Source organism: Nerophis ophidion, linkage group LG18, assembly GCF_033978795.1.
Source record: "Nerophis ophidion isolate RoL-2023_Sa linkage group LG18, RoL_Noph_v1.0, whole genome shotgun sequence".
Classification (NCBI taxonomy): domain Eukaryota; kingdom Metazoa; phylum Chordata; class Actinopteri; order Syngnathiformes; family Syngnathidae; genus Nerophis; species Nerophis ophidion.
In genome coordinates, this window is record NC_084628.1 from 34,530,105 (window position 1) to 34,547,755 (window position 17,651).

General features: G+C 40.7%; 1 protein-coding gene across 2 annotated transcripts in view; it reads right to left on the reverse strand.

The window, feature by feature from the left end:
* Positions 1–946: 946 nt before the first annotated feature.
* The window catches only part of alcama (activated leukocyte cell adhesion molecule a), a 154,885-nt gene continuing 138,180 nt past the window's right edge, over positions 947–17,651 (reverse strand). The window contains exons 12-16 of one of the 2 annotated variants that reach the window (XM_061878044.1): positions 16,662–16,794; positions 14,067–14,096; positions 13,652–13,763; positions 3,791–3,940; positions 947–3,715 (exon numbers count right to left, since the gene is read on the reverse strand). In XM_061878044.1, the coding sequence (XP_061734028.1) occupies positions 3,838–3,940; positions 13,652–13,763; positions 14,067–14,096; positions 16,662–16,794 (378 nt within the window). In that variant the 3' untranslated portion in view covers positions 947–3,715; positions 3,791–3,837. The remainder of the gene's footprint in view (positions 3,716–3,790; positions 3,941–13,651; positions 13,764–14,066; positions 14,097–16,661; positions 16,795–17,651) is intronic. The other variant, XM_061878046.1, reaches the window with a different exon arrangement.

The following is a 17,651-nucleotide window of genomic DNA, read 5'->3' on the forward strand; positions in this document are numbered from 1 at the left end:
AACCAGCAGACAATAACCAACATTATGTTTCATGTTCATTGGAAATTCCCTTGACAGCTCGTACAGCAAATGAAAGTTTGTCTTGATACAAAGAATAACGTTAGCTAACTTAGCATCAACTTAAGACAATGATGTTGCCTAGCTAGCTAGGACTTCACTTACATCTCTCATTCCTGCTGCTTCTTCTTCCCTGCTGCGGGCGAATAACTTTCTGATATCCATCTAGGAGTTACAGTTTGAGTCAAATCAAAATCAAAATAATATAATTAACAAATTGTTGTTGGCTAACATTACATACCTCAGCAGCAATGAAGTCTCGATCCACACGTGAATAAATTACCATATTAATTAGCCATGTGCTCATTGTTACGTGGAGTGAATACAGTAGCAATCAATTACCATAATAAGTAGTATGTGCGCTGTTGTCTATGTTATGTAGACTTAAACCTCTGAAGCGTTTTTTTGTAATTGGTGACATTTTTACTGGGGCACTGCAGATCAACACTGGGGCACATGCCCCAGTGAAATCTGTCTGGCGACGCCCCCGCTCCAATGGCTGTTTGGCATTAAGTCCACAAGCTAAATATCATACCCTGGTTGGGGCCTTTTGGACAGTCATATTCGACACTACAATTTGATAGTAAGAGCATAAAAAACGTTTTCACTCCCTTTAAATACATTTGGAACACTATGAGAGCCCCTTAGACACAAATAACACAATTTAGTCCCATTTACACTATTTTAATCTAATACAATAATGCTGCCTGAGGCTGAGCCAATCAGACGCCACGATACCAAACAGTGCACTCTACTTGGTTTGGTCTTTATCTAGTGGTCGATACTAGTGTAGTGTAGTGTTTTGTAGTTAATGTACAACATATTTACATATTGCCTTGTTCCACGAATAATCCTTAAAAAAAAAAAAAAAAAAAAGACAATAGTCCTGTGTTTTTCCAAATGTCCACTTTATTTTAAACAAAAGTACAAAAAAAGTCAAAACAGATATTTACAATACTTGCATGGCAATTTTCACTTTTCTTTGGTCATTCTTCCAATTGGTTGTTTCCACACCGGGTGGGTTGCTCCGAGGTCCGATGACGTCATTGCATGCGGAGACGTTCATTCGAGCAGACGCGAAGCAACCGACATGAAAATTAACTACATTTCGTGTCCGATTTAAAAAGGTGGGATGAAAAAAAATAATTTTCATTTTTATTTTGCCGACCAGGATCTTTCATCTTGTACAACATAAATAGAAACAACAACAAAAAAGTTCATACTTCACAACGACATCCTGGTCTACCACATTTTGAGCTCTAGCAGATGTTTTTGGATGCAAACTGCCATGGGAAATACGACTCCTATAGTGCACATCACTAACTGAAGAAACAAGCATTTATTCTTACAAAGAAGGCAGAAAGAAGCATGACGGACATCTTTAAACTGATGGAGCGCATACATAACACCATCTACGAACCCCAAAACGTTGTGTAAATGGTAAATAAAAACATAATACAATGATTTGCAAATCCTTTTTCGACCTATATTCAATTTAATAAACTGCAAAGACAAAATATTTAACGCTCAAACTGGAAAACTTTATTTTTTGCTACTATTTGCTTGCCTGCAACATGTTTCAAAATAGCTGGCACAAGTGGACAAAAAGACTGAGAAAGTTGAGGAATGCTCATCAAACACTTATTTGGAACATCCCACAGGTGAACAGGCTAATTGGGAACAGGTGGGTGATATGCTTGGGTATAAAAGCAGCTTCTATGAAATGCTAAGTAATTCACAGACAAGGAGGGGGCGAGGGTCACCTCTTTTTGAGCAAATTGTCCAAAAGATTAAGAACATTTCTCAACGAGCTACTGCAAGGAATTTAGGGATTTCTCCATCATCAAAAGTTTTGGGGAATCTGGAGAAATCACGACATGTAACATTGACTGCCCATGACCTCGGATCCCTCAGGCAGTACTGAATCAAAAAGCGACATCAGTGTGTAAAGAATATCTCCACATGGGCACAGGAACACTTCATAAAACCACTGTCAGTAACTACAATTCGTCGCTACACCTGTTAGTGCAAGTTAAAACTCTACTATGCAAAGCCAAAGCCATTTATCAACAACACCCAGAAAAAACGCCGGCTTCGCTGTGCCCGAGCTCATCAAAGATGGACTGATGCAAAGTGGAAAAGTGTTCCATGGTCTGACGAGTCTACATTTCAAATTTTTTTTGGAAACTGTGGACGTTGTGTCGTCCGGATCAAAGTGGAAAAAAAACATTCGGATTGTTATAAGCGCAAAGTAGAAAAGCCAGCATCTGTGATGGTATGGGGGTGTATTAGTGCCCCAGGCATGGGTAACTTACACATCATGAAGGTACATACAGGTTTTGGAGTAACATATCTTGCCATTGAAGCAATGTATTTTTCATGGACGCCCCTGCTTATTTCAGTAAAGCAATGCCAAGCCACATTCTGCACGTGTTACAACAGCGTCGCTTTGTAGTAAAAGAGTGCAGGTACTAGTCCAAACCGGTCTGTGTGGCGCATTATAAAGCCTTAATTAGACAACGAAGACCCCTGACTGTTGAACAACTTAAATTGTACATTAAGCAAGAATGGGAAAGAATTTCACCTGAAAAGCTTCAAAAATTGGTCTCCTCAGTTCCCAAACGTTTACTGAGTGTTGTTAAAAGGAAAGGCCATGTGACACAGTGGTAAAAATGCCCCTGTGCCAACTTTTTTGCATTGTGTTGCTGCCATTGGAACGGCGTGTCGCGGTTGGGAGAGTGGCTGTGCCAACAACCTGACGATTCCTGGTTCGATCCCCACCTTCTACCAACCTTGTCACGTCTGTTGTGTCCTTGAGCAAGACACTTTCACCCTTGTTCCTGATGGGTCGGGGTTAGGGCCTTGTATGGCAGCTCCCGCCATCAGTGTGTGAATGGGTGAATGTGGAAATAGTGTCAAAGCGCTTTGAGTACCTTGAAGGTAGAAAAGCGCTATACAAGTATAACCCATTTACCATTAAATTCTAAATTCTATGATTATTTGCAAAAAAGAATGACGTTTCTCAGTTGGAACGTTAAGTATCTTGTCTTTGCAGCTCATTCAGTTAAATATAAATTGAAAAGGATTTGCAAATCATTGCAAACTTCACTGCTTTTGGGTGTTGCGCCTGCTTGTGTGTCATCCAGTGGTTACGGCCAACATACAGTACATTTGGAAAAAAAAAAAAAAAAAAAAAAAGGAAGCAAAATGGCGCGTTGTCTATTTGACAACAAAATGTCAAACATTTTCCTGCAATTTGTAACCACGACTAAGCAAACGCCTCTCAGCCCTTCCGGCGACTTCTCCTCGCCTGCCTGAACGAACCCAAACATATGTACACTAAACATTGACGTGACGCAGGCCTACACGGGTTTTTACAGCAAAGGCAAACTGGTCTAAAAAGTGATTCCACTTGCAGCGACTAAACCAAAAAGTTCAAGTTTCTAACAAAGGTGAGGTGATCCTAACATACTTACATGTGGATCCAGTGAAGCAGACAGCATCCACGCAGGTGGTGGTAGTGGGTTGGTTTTTTTTTTTTTAAATCACAGGTCGGTTTCGATGTGTAGTCAAATTATCCCTGAAATCAAACTTTACACTTGTTTTTTTTTTCCCAAAAGATGAGGTGAGGCGAAACGTGCAAAGTTCCATATTCTCACTGCAAGGACAAGATGAGGAGGACAATGTTCAGTCATATTATTCAGTGCCACTTTGCAATGTTTGCTGATCGTACCTTTCACATTCCCAAAGGATGCTCGCTCGTCCCCCCCCGCCCCTCCTCTACACTTCAGCTTTTTGACTGTTCTCCTCCACTTTCTCTTCCAGCTTCTTCTCCTCCTCAGAGGAGCCGTTCTCCCTTTCGCCGGTCTTCCAGCTCCCTTGCCTGTCAAACAGCACACGTTTCAGCTTGATTTTAAAGGTAGTTCTTTTTTAAACGGCGATGCAGCTGCAAGTGTACACTGCAAACAGTCAGTGTTCAAAAACAAGAAAAAAAACAAAACATTTTATTTGAACTAGGGCTTTTTTCAATATCTCGATATTTTTAGGCCATGTCACGATACGCGATATATATCTCGATATTTTGCCTTAGCCCTGAATGAACACTTGATGCATATAATCACTCCTCTAATACGGTCTGCACCAGAGTGAACAGCAGGACAAGTCTATCAATGCAACACCAAACAAAATGCAACACAGAACGACTTCATACCGAAAGCCATAAGACTGTGTAATGCATGTTTCTTTTGACTGTACTTAAATGTAGAATATATGAAGAGTTCATACGCAAAAACCGATAAACGCCATTTTGATAAAGTTTAGCCCAGCCTCGGTAATATATAGTCCACCACTTCTATTGTGGTATACCAAAATCAATTTGTTTGCAAATGCAGACAAATGCCGCTTTTAACGTCATTTAGTTCAGCGATTTATTGCAAAGGCCGATAAGCGCCATGGATCATTTATCACAAAAGCCGATATATCCGTTTGCCCAACCAGCGCTGCAGTACGGGATCACGTGACAAACAAAATGGCAGCGCGCTCGGACTCACTCAGTGTTGTTGTCCACGCATGAATCACTTGGAAGCTTCTCCTGTGAACATTGTTAAGCCAGCGAAAAAAACTGACGTGTTGAAGTTATTTGATGTTGGCGCTAGCACGCGTGTCCGTGAGTTTTACACCGCTGCGTTAAACGATGTTGTCGAGCATGGAGCTAATGTCGATAGCGATGATGAGTGAGCTGTTATCTGCACAGGAGTGTTTTTGATAGGCAAACCAGGTTGAGCATTTGTGCTTGTTTTATTAATAAAACATCGTCTTCATTGCAACACTGTTTTTTGTTTTTTCATTTTGTGCTGAAAAGCACAAGGTAAATATGTGAGGTCACAGTTCCAAAAAAGCATGTCCGGTTAGCAAGTACGAAAAAACAATGTTCGCAGGGACAGGTAGATTTATACGCACCAAGGGATCGAAACTGTTAAATAATGAAGTAAAGAAATGTGAACAGTTGTTACCTTGAAATGTGGCTTTCGATAAATTTCACGTTCTGTTTTTCTCTCTATCTTTATCTTGAATATTATGCGAAATAACGACCGCAAAGAAAACGATTTTGGAGATATCTGTTTTTGCAACATATCATAATTTGGATATATCTGCTTTTGACGTAAAACCACATCAAACACTCTTATTTGAAAGCCATTCATTACATCAGCATTTCTTAAAAGTTTAGGCTTTCATGACTTGCTTATGTTGATATTAAGTAAACCATTGTATGCTTGTATATGTACCGGCAACACCAGCAGGCAGAAAATCGTTAATATACAGAATCGGTCAAAATGGATTTATCTGCTTTTGCATATGAACTCTTCATATATTACATATATAATATATGATATAAATTGTATTATTTATCATTATTATAATTGTCTATTGTGAGCGAACTGTGGTGCTGAATTTCCCCCAGGGATCAATAAAATACTTTCTATTCTTTTCTATCCATCCATCCATCTTCTTCCGCTTATCCAAGGTCGGGTCGCGGAAGCAGCAGCCTAAGCAAGGAAGCCCAGACTTCCCTCTCCCCAGCCACTTCGTTTAGTTCCTCCCGGGGGATCCCGAGGCATTTCCAGGCCAGCCGGGAGACATAGTCTTCCCAACGTGTCCTGGGTCTTCCCCGTGGCCTCCTACCGGTTGGACGTGCCTGAAACACCTCCCTGGGGAGGCGCTCGGGTGGCATCCAGACCAGAAGCCCGAACCACCTCATCTGGCTCCTCTCGACGTGGAGGAGGAGCGGCTTTACTTTGAGTTCCTCCCGGATGGCAGAGCTTCTCACCCTAAGGGAGAGCCCCGCCACCCGGCGGAGGAAACTCATTTCGGCCGCTTGTACCCGTGACCTTGTCCTTTCGGTCAGGACCCAAAGCTCATGACCATAGGTGAGGATGTGAACGTAGATCGACCGGTAAATTGAGAGCTTTGCCTTCCGACTCAGTTCCTTCTTCACCACAACGGATCGGTACAACGTCCGCATTACTGAAGACGCCGCACCGATCCGCCTGTCGATCTCACGATCCACTCTTCCCTCACTCGTGAACAAGACTCCTAGGTACTTGAACTCCTCCACTTGGGGCAGGGTCTCCTCTCCAACCCGGAGATGGCATTCCACCCTTTTCCGGGCGAGAATCATGGACACGGACTTGGAGGTGCTGATTCTCATTCCGGTCGCTTCACACTCGGCTGCAAACCGATCCAGTGAGAGCTGAAGATCCCGGTCAGATGAAGCCATCAGGACCACATAATCTGCAAAAAGCAGAGACCTAATCCTGCAGCCACCAAACTGGATCCACTCAACGCCTTGACTGCGCCTAGAAATTCTGTCCATAAAAGTTATGAACAGAATCGGTGACAAAGGACAGCCTTGGCGGAGTCCAACCCTCATTGGAAACGTGTCCGACTTACTGCCGGCAATGCGGACCAAGCTCTGGCACTGATCGTACAGGGAGCGGACTGCCACAATAAGACAGTCCGATACTCCCCACAGGACTTCCCGAGGTACACGGTCGAATGCCTTCTCCAAGTCCACAATGCACATGTAGACTGGTTGGGCAAACTCCCATGCACCCTCGAGAACCCTGCCAAGAGTATAGAGCTGGTCCACAGTTCCACGACCAGGACGAAAACCACACTGTTCCTCCTGAATCCGAGGTTCGACTATCCGGCGTAGCCTCCTCTCCAGTACACCTGAATAAACCTTACCGGGAAGGCTGAGGAGTGTGATCCCACGATAGTTGGAACACACCCTCCGGTCCCCCTTCTTAAAGAGAGGGACCACCACCCCGGTCTGCCAATCCAGAGGTACCGCCCCCGATGTCCACGCGATGCTGCAGAGTCTTGTCAACCAAGACAGCCCCACAGCATCCAGAGCCTTAAGGAACTCCGGGCGGATCTCATCTACACCCGGGGCCTTGCCACCGAGGAGCATTTTAACTACCTCAGCGACCTCAGCCCCAAAAATAGGAGAGCCCACCACAGATTCCCCAGGCACTGCTTCCTCATAGGAAGACGTGTTGGTGGGATTGAGGAGGTCTTCGAAGTATTCCTTCCACCTAACCACAACATCCGGAGTTGAGGTCAGTAGAACACCATCCGCACCATACACGGTGTTGATAGTGCACTGCTTCCCCTTCCTGAGGCGGCGGACGGTGGTCCAGAATCGCTTCGAAGCCGTCCGGAAGTCGTTTTCCATGGCTTCCCCGAACTCCTCCCATGTCCGAGTTTTTGCCTCCGCGACCGCTGAAGCTGCCCACCGCTTGGCCTGTCGGTACCTGTCCACTGCCTCCTGAGTCCTATGAGCCAAAAGGACCCGATAGGACTCCTTCTTCAGCTTAACGGCACCTATACAATAGTTTAAAACAAATAAAGTGCACTTTTGTGCATGATGTCACACAAGATATTTCAATAGCTGTCAATAAAAATGAGCTGCATAATAGAAAATCAAATCGCTATGTGGTAGGTTACTGCGGACGTTATCTCCTCATGTTGTTGACTATTTTTTTCATACGGTGTTGATCTGGGATCGGTTGCCTCGGCATTTTGTTGGTGTGGCACCAAATGGAGATGTTGACATGCGAAGTAAGCACTATTCATTCTCTAGCAAGTGACTTTTCAAATGATGCTGCATATTAGCAGTAATGCTCCTTTTTGTAGCAACGCTTTTGCACCACACTTGACAAATAAAGTTATCTGTTCGACATATTCCCACTTGAAGCCAAAGCACCGCCAGACGATGTACTGTTTTTCTTGGGAATTAATTATTCCTTCATTTGTTACCAGATTCCCACCTTCTTTCTCTCGTATTACCACTCGCATCACAGCTAACGTTATCCATGCTGCTATCTCTCTGCTCCTCGTGGGCGTATAAGTATGTGACGTATGTAAGAAGGTGCGCTTGCTGTCTGTGAGAAGCAGAAACATGAGAGTGGGAAAGGCATGCAGTGTAATGCCCGCAGCTAAAAGCAACTGCGTGATAACATATACTCGAATATCACGATATAGTCATTTTATATATCGCACTGAGACAAACCTGCGATATATATAGAGTATATCGATATATCGCCCAACCCTAATTTGAACAAAGCAAAATTATCTGCCAATAGAACAAGAAATTTGGCTGGTCAAGACTTTCCAAAACAAGTAAAATTAACTAACCTCAATGAACCCAAAAATACCTTCAAATAAGTATATTCTCACTAATAACAAGTGCACTTTTCTTGGTAGACAAAGAGACTTTTTTGCTCAATATGTTGAAAAATATTCTTAAATTAAGTAAATGCTAGTGCCATTATCTTGACATAATGATTTACCCCAGGCAGCATGAATTATTTTTTCATGCTTGAAGTAAGACATTTTTACTTTAAAAAAGTAGTTTTATAGTTGTGAGTGTTGATGACACAGCTTTGCAACAGTTTATATTCTAGTTTCAAACATATTTTACTCAATATAGGTCATCAAATCTCAGCAACAAGCTGTAATATCTTACTGAGATCATTTAAGACCAAAACCCTTAAAGGCCTACTGAAACCCACTACTACCCACCACGCAGTCTGATAGTTTATATATCAATGATGAAATATTAACATTGCAACACATGCCAATACGGCCTTTTTAGTTTACTAAATTGCAATTTTGAATTTCCCGCGGAGTTTCTTGTTCAAAACCTCGCGGAATGATGAGGCGTGCGCGTGACGTCACGGACTGTCAGGAAATATTAGCGCAGCACAATTTGCGGCTAATAGTCGTCTCTTTACATCGCGTAATTAAACAGTATTCTGGACATCTGTGTTGCCGAATCTTTTGCAATTTGTTCAATTAATATTGGAGAAATCAAAGTAGAAAGATGGAGGTGGGAAGCTTTAGCCACACAAACACACGGTGATTCCTTGTTTAAAATTCCCGGAGGTGAAACTTTACTATGGTATAAGAGCGGTCAAGCGAACATGGATGCCGACCACTTGTCAACCGGCAGGTTTCGGTGAGAAAATTGTGTTAAAAAGTCGCCTCTTACCGGAGATCTGTGGAGTTTGCGCCGTCCTTGTATCTGCCGTCGACTTCCCTCAAACACTGGCCTCAAGACACCCGTGGACACACCCATCCGACTATCAGGTACTATTTAATCTCACTAATACACTAGCAACACAATAGAAAGATAAGGGATCTCCCGGAATTATCCTAGTAAATGTGTCTAAAAACATCTGAATCCGTCCCAAGGCAATCACCTTTTTTTTTTTAAACTTTATTATTATTTTTTTTTTCTAGTCCACAAATCTTTCATCCTCGCTCAAATTAATGGGGAAATTGTCGTTTTCTCGGTCCGAATAGCTCTTGCTGCTGGAGGCTCCCATTAAAAACAATGTGAGGACGTGAGGAGCCCTCACCCTTGTGACATCATCGTCTGCGACTTCCGGTAAAGGCGAGGCTTTTTTATCAGCACCAAAAGTTGCAAACTTTATCGTCGATGTTCTCTACTAAATCCTCTCAGCAAAAATATGGCAATATCGCGAAATGATCAAGTACGACACATAAATGGACCTGCTATCCCTGTTTAAATAAGAAAATCTAATTTCAGTAGGCCTTTAAAACAAGTAAAAGACTAACATAAAATCTGCTTACTGAAAAGAATGATCTTATCAGAGAGAAAATAAGCAAATATCACCCTGTAAATAGGCATTTTTTCAAAAATGCCTATTTACATTGTAGATTGTCACCTCAAAACTATGAAAGAACACATGTGGAGTTATGTACTTCACAAAAAAAAGGGGAAATAACTGAAAGCATGTTTTATATTCTAGTATCTTCAAAATAGCCACCCTTTGCTCTCATTACTGCTTTGCACACTCTTGGCATTCCCTCCATGAGCCTTAAGTGGTAGTCACCTGAAATGGTTTTCACTTTACTGGTGTGGTATTGTCTGAAATATACACCGCTTTCTCAAATATTAAATATAATACCGGTATACAGCCCAGCCCTATTACAATGATAACTTATTTTTACACGTTGTTTTATGATGGCAACCTATTTGTATTATTTCCTATAGGAAATATTTTTTCCAGACAAGAACCAACATTGTAGCGTCCCGGAAGAGTTAGTGCTGCAAGGGATTCTGGGTATGTGTTTATTAGGGCTGTGAATCTTTGGGTGCCCCATGATTCGATTCAATATCGATTTTTGGGGTCACGATTCGATAATATATCGATTTTTTCGATTCGATTCGATTCTTGATTCAAAAATGACATTTTTCCAATTCAAAACGATTCTGTATTCATTCAATACAGAGGATTCCATCAGGATATACCCCAGTCTGCTGACATGCTAGCAGAGTAGTAGATTTTTGTAAAAAGCTTTTATAATTGTAAAGGACAATGTTTTATCAACTAATTGCAATAATGTAAATGTGTTTTAACTATTAAACGAACCAAACATATGACTTATTTTATCTTTGTGAAAACATTGGACACAGTGTGTTGTCAAGCTTATGAGATGCGATGCAAGTGTAAGCCACTGTGACACTATTCTTTTTTTAATTTTTTTTTTATAAATGTCTAATGATAATGTCAATGAGGGATTTTTAATCACTGTTATGCTGAAATTATAACTAATATTGATACTGTTGTTGATAATATTCTTTTTTGTTTCACTACTTTTGGTTTGCTCTGTGTCGTGTTTGTGTCTTCTCTCAATTGCTCTGTTTATTGCAGTTCTGAGTGTTGCTGGGTCAGGTTTGGTTTTGGAATTGGATTGCATTGTTATGGTATTGCTGTTTAGTGGTTTGATAAAAAAAAAAAAAATAATAATAAAAAATCGATTTTTGAAAAATTAGAATTGATTCTGAATCGCACAACATAAATGATTCGATTCGTATTCGAATCAATTTTTTCCCACACCCCTAGTGTTTGTATTGTGTTACGGTGCGGATGTTCTCCCGAAATGTGTTTGTCATTCTTGTGGGTTCACAGTGTGGCGCATACTATATTTGTAACAGTGTTAAAGTTGTTTATGCAGCCACACAAAGTGTTACCTGTATGGCTGTTGAACAAGTATGCATTGGATTCACTTGTGACGGTGAAAAGCTGTAGATATTATGTGATTGGGCCGGCACGCAAAGGCAGTGCCTTTAAGGTTTATCGGCGCTCTGTACTTTTCCCTACGGCCGTGTACCACTCCGTACAGCGGCGTTTTAAAAAGTCATAAATTTTACTTTTTGAAACCGATACTGATAATTTCCAATGATACATTTTAAAGCATTTATCGGACATCTCTAGTCGTCAATCATTAATACACAATTATTTATTACCGTATTTTCCGCACTATAAGGTGCACCTAAAAACCTCAAATTTTCTCAAAAGCTGACAGTGCGCCTTATAATCCGGTGCTCCTTATATATGGACCAATATTGAGCCACAATAAACGGTAGAAATGGATGGATGGATGGATGGATGGAGGTCTCGCAACTGCGGTAAGCAGCCGCCAACTTAATTGTCCCCCGTAGAGAAGAAGTGCGCTTCTTCTTCTACGGTAAGCAGCCGTCGATCTTCTTTTCCCCCATAGAAGAAGTGCGCTTCTTCCTTTACGGTAAGCAGCCGCCTACCTTATTTTCCCTTGTAGAAGAAGTAGAGCACGGTGCATCCTGGGATATATGACCACGGGAGGCGTGCCGTTTCTGTGTGTTTATGTAAAGACCCCAAAATGGCTCCTATTAAGAGACACGCTTACGACGCAGAGTTTAAACTCAAGGCGATCAGTCACACAGTAAAACACGGGAATAGAGCAGCAGCGAGAGAATTTAACATTAAAGAGGAACATTATCACCAGACCTATGTAAGCGTCAATATATACCTTGATGTTGCAGAAAAAAAGACTATATATTTTTTTAACCGATTTCCGAACTCCAAATGGGTGAATTTTGGCGAATGAAACGCCTTTCTGTTTATCGCTCTGTGGCGATGATGTCAGAACGTGACGTCACCGAGGTAATACAGCCGCCATTTTTATTTTCAACACATTGCAAACACAGGATCTCAGCTCTGTTATTTTCCGTTTTTTTTGACTATTTTTTGGAACCTTGGAGACATCATGCCTCGTCGGTGTGTTGTCGGAGGGTGTAACAACACTAACAGGGAGGGATTCAAGTTGCACCACTGGCCCGAAGATGCGAAAGTGTCTGCCGCCAGACCCCCATCGAATGTGCTGGAGTGTCTGCACATTTTACCGGCGATGACAGGCATGGCACAGAGATGTATGGATAACCTGCAGATGCATTTGCAACAATAAAGTCAACGAAATCATAAAGGTGAGTTTTGTTGATGTTGTTGACTTATGTGCTAATCAGACATATTTGGTTGCGGCGTGACTGCCAGCTAATCGATGCTAACATGCTACTGCTTTTAGCATCCACTTCTACAACCTGTCGTCACGTCCGCTTTTCCTCCATACAAACAGCGTGTTGGCCCAGTCACGTAATATATGCGGCTTCTACACACACACAAGTGAATGCAAGCCATACTTGGTCAACAGCCATACAGGTCCCACTGAGGGTGGCCGTATAAACAACTTTAACACTGTTACACCACACGCCAAACAAGAATGACAAACACATTTCGGGAGAACATTCGCACCGTAACACAACATAAACACAACAGAAACAAATACCCAGAACCCCTTGCAGCACTAACTCTTCCGGGACGCTACAATATACACCCCCGCTACCAACAAAACTCGATTTTGCATGTCACTATAAAGTTATATAAGCCTTGCTTGTTCAATATTCAATGCAAAACGTGTTTGGGTTCCTATTAAAATGTTAAGTTGTTTAGCTTTGGCCCGCGGCTTTGTTCAGTTTAGAATTTTGGCCCACTCTGTGTTTGAGTTTAACACCCCTGATCTAAAGGATGCATAACGTAACCCCAGCCTCTACTGTAGCATCAATTCTATGCGCCTTATATATGAACACATTTTTAAAATAGGCCATTCATTGAAGGTGCGCTTTATAATCCGGGGCGCCTTATAGTGCGGAAAATACGGTAATTATGATATTTTTACATACACAATTCTATATTTTACAATGGCAAAACGGACAATTTCACTTTTTGTGTGTGTTTTTTTACAACATATAAATGGACAAACAGTACCACTGTTTCTACCGTAAAATATATGGTTGTTGTTTTTACAGTGGATTACTACTGTAAATAATAAACGGTTTTAATTACATTTGTGGTAATATTTGGCCAGTTTTTATTTACCGTAAAAAGTATTTTGACAGTCCACACTTTGATGGATAAGTTTAAAGTCATGATCTTTGAATACCGGTTTTAAGAGTGTAATATTAAATCACGTTTGAAAGCCCTTTGAGACACTTGTGATTAAGGGCTATGTATATAAACTTTTTAATTGATGTGGAATTGCAGTAGGGAAAGTATTCATATCGGCAGCCCGATATTATCAGACATTTCTAATGGCAACCTATTTCCTATAGGAAATTTTGTTGTCCAGATAAGAACCAAACTGTTTGTGTTGCATTGTATTCGTGATAAGATGCACAGTGACTCACTTGGATTTCTTCTGGTAGATTCCGTACGCCAGACCAATAACCATGGCCACGATGAGAACTCCGACCACGACTCCGACCACCAACTTGGTCCGATCGCCGTCCTCTGATTGGTCTGCAGAAAGACAACAGACAACATCACGCGCCCGACCGTCACCAACGCGCACGCACACACCAGTGCGGACCACTTGAACAAAAACACTGAAGGCCTCAATGGAACGCAGACATGAGCACTGTACATGATTGTGACCCAATGTTTATGACTCATCCTCATCAGCCAACAGGATTATGAGTAATGTTTGCCAGGATGCTGGAGGCACCGTTTCTTCTTTTGTATCTGTCACCACAAAGTCTTTTTTTCATACATTTGCTTCCCTTTCTACCAATTGTCTCAAGCAAGAAGACTTCTATAACTTACCTCGTTTATCCACTCTCACCTCCCCAAATACTGAAATCAGACACGAAATTAAATTAACGTCCAACCAAGGAAAAAAGGAAGTCTAAAGCTACATCTAGACTACTGTCGCATGCAGGAAGTTTCGGAAAGGAGACATATTAAGTCCCAGCATCCCAACATACACATAGGGGGGTGAGAAAGAGAGCTAGAGAGACAGAGACGAAGCGTCTCAAACATTCATGAAATAGTGACACGGCAAAGTTTCGGACAAGACAGCGGCATGCGTGAGCTGTATACCGTATTTTTCAGACTATAAGGCGCACCTAAAATCCTTTAGTTTTATCAAAAAGCGACAGTGCGCCTAATGTACGGCATAATTCTGGTTGTGCTTTCCAACCACAAAGCTATTTTATTTGGTACATGGTGTAATGATAAGTGTGACTAGTAGATGGCAGTCATACATAAGAGATATGTGTAAACCATACTTGCCAACCTTGAGACCTCCGAATTTGAGAGAGTAAGTATTTCTTATATATATATATATACATATATATATATATATACACACATACATATATATATATATACATACATATACATGTATACATATATATCTATACATATATATATATACATATACATATATATCAATACAAATATATTTATACATATATATAAACATATACATGTATAAATATAAATATATATAAACATACTGTATATAAACATACATATATACATGTATATATATACATATATATCTATATATATATATATATATAAACATATACATATACACACACACATTTATATATATGTCTGTATATACACACATACATATATATATATATATATATATATGTCTGTATATATATATATATATATATATATACATAGTCTGATCTACGAAATTTGCAGGTGGCATACCTCTTCCCCTTCGAGCTGTCCAGGATGAACTGAAATTATTTTTTTCCAATCATTTTGCAAGCGTACTTCTTCGTCTTAGTGGTCGTCCACATGTCTCTTCTTCGTTCTTCTGCTTCGTCTCTGTTGTGTTTTTGGACCTTACTACTTGCCGTAGTTTCGAAGCAATGCAAGATGGTAATCCGGATATTGTGTGTCAGTGTATTTACGTGCCAGGCTGGAATAAACACACGCTGAGAAATAACTGCCTACTTTATGGGTTATAGATAAACCTATGGATAACGTAGACATATATAATGGTTTCCTTTACAGGTGAGAGAGGACGCTAAAGGCAGTGCCTTTAAGGCACGCCACCAATATTGTTGTCCGGGTGGAAATCGGGAGAAATTCGGGAGAATGGTTGCTCCGGGAGATTTTCGGGAGGGGCACTGATATTCGGGAGTCTCCCGGGAAAATCGGGACGGTTGGCAAATATTGTGTGAACTGCAAGATGACGCCAGTAAACACCAAAACTTTAAATGTTCCATTGAGAATATAGAACATTACACACAGCGCTGAAAAATCTGTCAAAATGTTTTTAATACGACTTTGGTAAGCTATGAAGCCGCACTGCTTGATAGATTGTCGGCGCATTAAACATACAACTATTATTATGGTGTGTGTATGAGGACCACAAAATGGCACTTATTTGTAGACATGTTATCTGGCGTTTTGTTTCGCGATATTATGTAAAACCAACTTCTTACTTTCTGGTACCTGCTGATGTGTAATTGGGATCTGCAAGATTACTTAAAATGCGCGCGCGTCCGCAATTGTAGTCCGTGCTGACACCGTAGTCGATAAACTTATTTTTCTCTATCTTCTGGTTATGTGACATTCATCATCCGCTGTTGCCATTTCTAATATAAAGTAGCGTAAAGCTTTTACTTATATCTGTCAGTAAACGTGCTTTCACAGCGCTAAAAACTGTAGTGGGTTTACAAAATTCATCCAAGGAACTTAAGTTATTAGAGGGTTCCGGTCGGACTGTTTTGTCACGGTACACATTTCCGGCGTTTTCATTGCACTAATGAGCCACGGATGAGGAGATGCTGCTCCATTATTGATTAAAGTAAAGTCTGAATGTCATTAAAACACTTAGCTCCATCTTTCGACACTTCTTCCACTCCCGTCCTTGCACGCTACACCGCTACAACAAAGATGACGGGGAAAAGACGCTGTCGAGGGTGAGCCACGTAAATAAGACCGCCCAGAAAATGGCGCATCCTAATGCGACTGTCAGAAAGGAACTTGAACTTAGTCTATAAAACATCATCTATGCAACATTTTGACCAAAGAACTACCATTACATGTTATGTAGACCACAAGGAAGTATTTTACATTTAGAAAAAAATCATAATATGACTCCTTTAATGCGCCCTATAATCCGTTGTGCCTTTTGTATGAAAAAAGACCTGACTAGACCCCTCATCGGCAGTGCGCTTTATAATCCAGTGCGCCTTATGGTCAGAAAAATACGGTACTTGTATTGTTTGAGACGTCAAAAAGGAACATAAAAGTGCAGAAAAAGCTGGTCATTGATGAATAAATGCAATGGTTAGTGTTATGGCTTGAAGACAGCATGCAAGCAGTTAGTGAGCGGCGTCCATGAAAGCAAAAAGGAAGTAGCTGACATCACAGCGGCGTACTTACGAGGGGACACGCTGATTTCCCGCATGTCCTCGCCAAACGTGTTGGACACGGTGCACAAGACGGTCAGGTTGACAGTGGGCACCACTGTGATTTTGTGCGTGACCTTCCCGTTGACAAAAGGACTTTCATAAAGCTGGGCCATGTGAAAGGAAACACATGTGATGTCAGCAGGTTTCACACACCTTTACAAATGTCTAAAATCTGTGGTTCTCAAACTCGGAAAAAAACCTTGGCTCTCCAAGTACCACTATAGTGACCAACATTACAATACAGTAGCGTAGTAATCCCAAGTATTCATTAAAACATGGCAGAGGTTTTATTTAACACGTATATTGAATCTGTTTGGCCACTGTAACATTAGACACAGTTTAAAAATAAAACATTTTTTTTTATCAAGTGATTCTTTGGCCAACCACTAGATGCAGCCCGCATACCACTAGTGGTACACGTACCACAGTTTGAGAATCGCTGTTCTAAATGAACAGAATAGTTGAACTTTTGCAAATATTTACAAAAAAAAACATATTGATATTTCTTCAAATTAATACTGTAGATCAGTGGTTCTCAAATGGGGGTACGCGTACCCCTGGGGGTATGTGAGATTTTTTGAAAATATTCTAAAAATAGCAACAATTCAAAAATCCTTTATAAATATATACATTGAATAATACTTCAACAAAATATGAATGTAAGTTCATAAACTGTAAAAAGAAATGCAACAATGCAATATTCAGTGTTGACAGATTTTTTTGTGGACATGTTCCATAAATATTGATTTTAAAGATTTATTTTTGTGTGAAGAAATGTTTAGAATTAAGTTCATGAATCCAGATGAATCTCTATTACAATCCCCAAAGAACGCACTTTAAGTTGATGATTACTTCTATGTGTAGAAATCTTTATTTAGAATTGAATCACTTGTTTATTTTTCAACAAGTTTTTAGTCATTTTTATATCTTTTTTTCCCAAATAGTTCAAGAAAGACCACTA